Source organism: Perkinsus marinus, assembly GCF_000006405.1.
Source record: "Perkinsus marinus ATCC 50983 genomic scaffold scf_1104296955874, whole genome shotgun sequence".
NCBI classification, from domain to species: Eukaryota; Perkinsozoa; order Perkinsida; family Perkinsidae; genus Perkinsus; species Perkinsus marinus.
In genome coordinates this window covers 867119-873818 of record NW_003207677.1, presented here as the reverse complement: position 1 = coordinate 873818, position 6700 = coordinate 867119, and the positions used below count along the sequence as shown (strand labels likewise).

General features: G+C 41.3%; 3 protein-coding genes across 3 annotated transcripts; 2 read left to right on the top strand and 1 right to left on the bottom strand.

The window, feature by feature from the left end:
* Nucleotides 1–967: 967 nt before the first annotated feature.
* Nucleotides 968–3914, top strand: Pmar_PMAR020654 (DNAJ domain protein, putative; the record flags this gene model as incomplete). The annotated part of the gene is made up of 7 exons (XM_002775628.1): nucleotides 968–1015; nucleotides 1057–1148; nucleotides 1501–1557; nucleotides 1760–1845; nucleotides 1971–2745; nucleotides 3281–3705; nucleotides 3757–3914. 7 exons carry the CDS (start codon nucleotides 968–970, stop codon nucleotides 3795–3797), a joined length of 1524 nt encoding a protein of 507 aa, XP_002775674.1. The 3' UTR covers nucleotides 3798–3914.
* A 654-nt stretch (nucleotides 3915–4568) lies between these two features.
* On the top strand, nucleotides 4569–5301 carry Pmar_PMAR020653 (lsm1, putative). The gene is made up of 4 exons (XM_002775627.1): nucleotides 4569–4731; nucleotides 4775–4888; nucleotides 5119–5197; nucleotides 5244–5301. The coding sequence occupies exons 1-4, from the start codon at nucleotides 4595–4597 to the stop codon at nucleotides 5253–5255; spliced, it is 342 nt and encodes a 113-aa protein (XP_002775673.1). The 5' UTR covers nucleotides 4569–4594; the 3' UTR covers nucleotides 5256–5301.
* Nucleotides 5302–5378: 77 nt separating this feature from the next.
* On the bottom strand, nucleotides 5379–6181 carry Pmar_PMAR020652 (40S ribosomal protein S19, putative). The gene is made up of 4 exons (XM_002775626.1): nucleotides 6039–6181; nucleotides 5884–5978; nucleotides 5724–5834; nucleotides 5379–5653 (listed from the first exon to the last, which is right to left on the bottom strand). Exons 1-4 carry the CDS (start codon nucleotides 6153–6155, stop codon nucleotides 5461–5463), a joined length of 516 nt encoding a protein of 171 aa, XP_002775672.1. The 5' UTR covers nucleotides 6156–6181; the 3' UTR covers nucleotides 5379–5460.
* Nucleotides 6182–6700: the final 519 nt, after the last annotated feature.

Here is a 6700-nt window from a genome sequence, read left to right as displayed (position 1 = left end):
AAAAACATGGTATGTTGTGTAAATCATAGTGATAAATGACAAGGGAAAAGCGTGGGGAAATATGTGAAAATTTTTGGGAAATCTCTGTAGGCTTCCGTACATTTCTAGTGACATTCATATATAAACTCCTATAACTAGTGGGGAAGCTTCTGAGCTCAGATGAGGAAAGCAAACTTATATTATAACAGCACTGCAAGAAGCAAGTGGTAGTTCATTCGATATCCCTTGTTGTTGATACTGTTGTTTTATTGGCTCACATAAATGGTTACGGTAAAGCCCCAAAATGACGCTGTCTAGCACTTTCCTCATAGACTTGCAATGAAAAATACAAAAACTATATGAACATCATGCACTTGCGTGCTCAGTGAGGACTGCTCACTATTATCGCACTCGCCGTTCGCAGACACAAATTTGAAGTAATTTGCAGAGGAACCAACTATTGTGTTTGGTGTTGATATTCTCTATTTCTTCCACAATCTCCTTAAACCGGCGGCGTTAGTTCATATATTCGGGTTGTTCAGGACGTACAGGGTCAATAAAAATGCAGAAAAATGACTTCACCGGGGATCGAACCTGGGCCGCTATTATGAAGGATCTGGCGGCGCTTAGGGTGGGCAATTCAAGCTGTTCATAATGGGAATACTTTGTTCAACTGCTATTCATAAACTTATCGCTCATCTTATAACCTAACATGGGCAATTCCTCTTTCACTTCAACGGTGAATATTACTCTTAGTTTCCGGTATCATTGGTAGTATAAAATGCCGTTACCTTCCCTACCATATCAACAGCAACAGCATCTTATGGGTGCTATTGAATACACTACTGCTCGTACCTGCCTTACCTCTCTGGCTGGCCGAGTACCACTTCATACCACTCCTCCGACAAATCCCACACCGCCAACAACCAGGCCGAGCCGTCGTGGAATAGCATCATGCAACAATAGAGCACCAACTCGGGCACTCTTCATGAGCAGTGCTGATCAGAAAAGGATGTATCAAACGCGACGGAAAACAGTAAGATATTTTACTAGGTTGATTTGTAAGATTCATTTCAGGTCGATAATAATGCGTATTACAAACTACTGGGATTGAGTCGTGATGCTTCCGAAAGCGATGTCAAAAAGGCGTATAAAAAGATGGCTTTCAAGTAAGGAGTTATTTCTGTTCATCATCATATTTATTTCCCCAGTGTTGGAATATATGTTTGCTTTCCTCAGCTGAGCTCAAGTTTATAGGAGTTTTCACACAGAGTCGGGCAAAAGTGTATTGAGAATTTCCCAAAATTTCCTCAGAATTTTCATATTGTCATCAACACATGTAGTTGAGCATGTACTTATTTTCCCACTACTATGTTCACTACAGCAAAACTCTCCATGCGTTCGTGACGAACTTATTATAAACGCCTTAGTTTTTTTTCATTCCAGCGAAATGATGTCATGATTTAAAACTCACTTTGAGATCATGTTATGGTATGTCATGAGCATTGGTGATGTTTTTAGATACCACCCGGACAGACCGGAAGGAGATGCTGAAAAATTCAAGGAAATTTCAGAAGCGTAATATCACTATTATGACAAGTTTTGAACGTTAATGAAAAATAGTGAAACCTTTGGAAAATATTTATGAATTTTCTAGTAGATGTTGCACAAGGAGGGAAAAAATTTACTTTTTTTCCGCAGCTCTTTCATATTTTTCCCTCACGCGCTGAAAATTAAGTTAAAAAATTTCAACAATTTGTGATAATTTTCATTACATCAGTTACGAAGTCCTCAGCGATGCGGATAAGCGACGTATTTACGACCAGTACGGTGAGGAGGGGCTGAACGGCGGTGGCCCTTCTCCTGGTGGGGCTGGTCCTGGTGGAAACCCGTTCGCTGGTGCTGCGGGGTAATACCACTACTACTACTACTACTACTACTACTACTACTACTACCATAGTAGAGCATAATAGTTTCATTCAGATTTCAAGATCCGTTTGATCTATTCGCACAGATGTTTGGAGGCGCTGCTGGTGGTGGTGGGCGTAGACCGCATTATGGTGGACAAGAGCAAGTTTTAAGAAAAACACCAGATGTTACTTATGCGATGCCAGTGACACTAGAGCAGCTTTATAAAGGGTTTACTCAGCGGGTTAAACATGTTCGGGAGAAGAAGTGTACTTCTTGTGACGGTTTCGGCGCGCACAGGTTCGATCCCTGCACTCGGTGCGATGGTACTGGAATTGTTGTTGAAACTCGACAAATGGGATATACTTTATTTCAACAGCAATCACCTTGTCCAGCATGCAAAGGGGAGGGGTGTAAGATACCTAAAGATGCGCTTTGTAAGGCTTGCAACGGCAAGGGGTATACAAAAGAGGAGGAAATTTTAACGGTTAGTGTTCCTCCTGGTGTTGAAGATTATCATACTATCACCTTCCCTGGTAAAGCATCTGAGAGAGTCCAACATCAAACTGGTGATGTTGTTATTACTCTTGTGCCGTCCACATCATCATCATCATCACCTTCGCAGTTTGCGCATAGACTCTCTCACGATTTGGTTTTGGACAGAAGCATTACATTGGCTGAGGCTCTGTGTGGTTTCTCATTCCCTTTGAGGCACCTAGATGGTAATTCATATGAGGTTGAGAGTAATGATAGTAGAGCTGTGGTCCGTCCTGGTGATATGTGGATCTTGAAGGGCATGGGGATGCCTGTACCTGCTAATGCTGCTGTTGATAATAAGCGGGGCAAATATGGAGATATGTAATAATGAAAATGGAAAATATGTTGGAAATTTACAAATTTCTCAAAATTTCCTCATTTTCATCAATACGTGTAGATCTCCTGTAGTGCGAAATGGTGACGGAATTTGTGGGTGATTGTGTGTTTGCCATCTTAGGAGTTCTTACTATGATCAGAACTCGGATGTTTATGACTATCGGAATTTATAATTATATGAGTATTTTACAGTGGAATATTATAGTTAATTCTTGACTTCATCTGAGTATTGACCGGCTGAATATTCGAAACTATGAATTATCGCAAGAAAGAAATTCGTGCGCCGAGATATGTTGTATAATGTTTCTGCAGCGCAAAATTTTTGTACTTTTTGACGAAATTTGTATAAGCTCGTGCTTTTTCATTTTCTTGACTATGAGTTTCACTGGTAAAACTCAAGTTCGCCAGGTAGTTTACACATTGGGGAAACGGCAGAGGTCATTTACTAGTTCTATCCCATTTTTTTATATTTTGTTATCATCATTATTGTAATGAATCGGTTTTGGAAGCATACTTGTAGGTACATCCGCTTCAACGTTGCATTTCCAACAGCGTTATCGGATATTCCTCAAGACGATCGGATCAGAATTAAGGAGAGTATAGCAAATACACTACCAAAAGTTGAGGAGGAAAATGTGAAGACTCCGGAAAATGCTGGGGAGAGCGGTAGTAAAAGTATCATCGAATCGGTGAAAAGTTGGTTCAATTCGAAAACGGGTGATGATGAAAATGGGGATAATAATAATACTACTGGTAGTAGTGATTCTACTAAAAAAGAAGAAACGAAAACTGCAGAGGAAAAAGTACAGAAAAAACGTCCTGGGAAGAAGTCTCATACGTTGTATGCCCAACGGTTGAGTAATACTGAGAGTGAAGTCTTGAAGAAGCGAATTGAAAATGAGGAGAGGCGATCAAAAGAAAGAGAAGCGAATTACAAAAGGAGAGGTAGGAGGGAAAAAATAAGAAAAAAATGCGGAAATTTTCGATTTTTTTCAGGACACGACGATGGTGGTAACCCTCAGTGTCATCAACAATGATGGTGATTAGTTTTTTCGTGGTTGTTTCTGTGTAGGTTTCCGTTGAAATTATTGTTCTCTCTCTTTTATGGTCGTTATACTCAACACCGATTCACACTATTGATGATACCGGTACTGCTGCACTATTTTGTTGCTGTTGACACTGTTGTGTTGGAGGAATATGTGTTCGCCATGTTATATACGAATTCGGGTAGAAACCATTAAGGAGTTCCTCTCAGAATTTTCGTATTGTCACCAATATGTGTAGTTGACCATGTGCATATTTTCTCACACTGATGATTTCTGTTGATATAAGAACATATAAACTCTCTGCATGAAAATCACGAAATTTTTCAGAGGAAAATCTCATCAAACGCAAAAATCGTAATATTTTTTATCACCGAATTTTCATTGTCGTATTGTATTCTTTAGAGGCAGTTATCTCTCCGTTGTTGTCGTTGTTCATTTCTTTCTAAAAAAGAAGTTCTTTCAGAAAAGAAGTATTACTAACATTAAAATAATATTAACTCCTTTTATGAGGAGGCTGAAGTTCACATTTTAGCGGTTTTCTTGTACGTTTTTGGAGTTCCTTATCAGTCGGTCGTCCATACGGGAAACGATGCTCATCCATTTGAACAACAGCATTTCCCTTTTCCTCCTATTTAGATCCTAAATAGGAATCAGTCTAATGAGCAATCTCGAATAACACGAACTTTGATATCACCAAATGCGGCAGTTTCAATTCAACTGAACACCAGAACGAGGCGATAGTTATCGTTGTGGATGTGATCAGATTACGGTATTAGTGCTTCTCCATAATGGCGTCTGCTACTACTACTCATCATCATCCCACTACCGCACTCGCCAACACTTCGTCAATGCTCGAGCCTATGCTCAACACTGAAGTGCTTCTAGTAACAGCAGATGGTAAAGTGCTGTTGGGGAAATTCAACGGGTAGTAATGAAGTTGATTATTCACACATTTGGGTTCTTATCAGGTTTGATCAGTCGCTGAATGTAGTATTGAGTGAATGTAAGGAGAGGGTTTACTCTACAGTGGAAGGAGTTGAGACGCTTCATCACGGCCTCTACCTCGTTAGAGGCGACGATGTGTAATAACTCCAATTACTACTCGTATAATCGCACACGAGGCGATGCTCCTAGACTGTACTAATGATATTGAATGCTGCTACAATAGTATCCTCCAACACTTGATAGTAGTCGTGATTCTGTGAGATGTTTCTCGATAGACTAAGTCGCTTATCAGCTAGAGTATAGTGTGTTTACATCTTGTAGTAGAATATTGATTCTTCAGAAGTATGCAGCATATTGTTATTCTCAGAGTGTCCATTGGTGAGGTTGATGAGGATATCGATGCCAGAATAGACCAATCCACAGTTATGGCCGCCCAGTTGAAGAGTGTAACACCACGGAATTATTTCATCTTATTTGATCTTTTTCTCATAGATACTCCATTAACAACGTAATTATGCTGATTACGACGATGAGAAATCACCGCTTTCTGAGTACTCCTATACTTGTGTTCTTGAGTTCCAAAAAATCAATACCCAACAATTAACACTGAACGCAAGAGTAATGATTGTTGTGAAGCTGCTCTTCTGACGACCCATTGTTATAACCATCATTGCTAGAGCTGTTCCATCATCATTGTTGATGATGCTGATTACTCCTGAGCAACTTCCTCTTCAGCAGGCTGGGCCTCCTCCTCTTCCTCAACGGCAGGCTTGGCGGCCTTAGCGGCTTGCACGGCGACAGTGTCGAGAGTCTGGCGGCCCAGTGAGGTGATGATACGACCACCCTTCATGGCGTCACTCTGCGCGATGAAACCCATCTTTTCTAACTGCTGGAGCAAGAACCTGTGAAAATGTTAGTTAATTATAACCAATCATAATGGTGTATCCGATCTGCCCGAGTTTATGTTACTACCTGTTGATCTTGCCAGCACCGAGAGTGAAGTGAGTACGGCAAGTGCCGGAGTTAGACTTCATGCCGAAAATTTTACGGAGAGCACCGACACCGATGTTGGGGCGGATGTAACTGAGAAGTCCACTTTGAAAAAATGCTATTCCGGAGATGTCGTCGTTACATTCGGCGAGCAATGGCGGCAGCGCGGATGTAAAGATAGTCATCATCATAGGGGGCGAGCTCACGCTGAGTGCCGGTCTTGATGTACTCGGCCCACTGAAGAGAGGAGAACGATGATAAGAATTGAGTTGTGAAAATAGGTGGTAATGGTAGTACCTTGGGAACTTCCATCTGACCCTGAGCCTTCAGGTGGGCAGCAAAAGCCTTGATGAAAAGCTCAGCGGGAACGTCCTTGACGGTCTTAGCATCATATTTGGCGACGAGCTCACACATGATGGCGATGGTAGTTAGAAGTACACAACAACGTCTGGAGGGTCAGGCCGTCGCCCAGCACGGAAGATTATTCAAATCGATCACGTGATCGATAGCCTCAGATCCAGCGCGCCGGCCTTTTCGAAAGGCCTCTTACTCTTCAGCGTGCCGAGTCCACACTGATGATCTATCAGCAAGGGGAGTGAACGTATATTCCACTCATTTCCATTGTAACCCTCCATGGTGTATAAGTATGTTTCTATGAGAAAAGAAGGATGAAAGCTTGTTAAAGTAATGAACCACTACCGTAAAATGATTTCCATGAAAAGATGATGATAACGTTGTATGAAATCTGTCGTTATTCTTCGTGATAGATCATATCCCACGACTAAGTAGCCTTGCAAGGAGCCTGTACCATCAATCTCGGTATATAAGGTGTAGATATATGTTAGACAGTGTACGAGTTTTCCCCTAAAATCTTGCCTACATTCAGATTGGTCCTTTCACTCGCTAATTTCCTGTTTAGTGAGATGACCATTTGGGGCAGCTATGCCATTCTGTGAGTG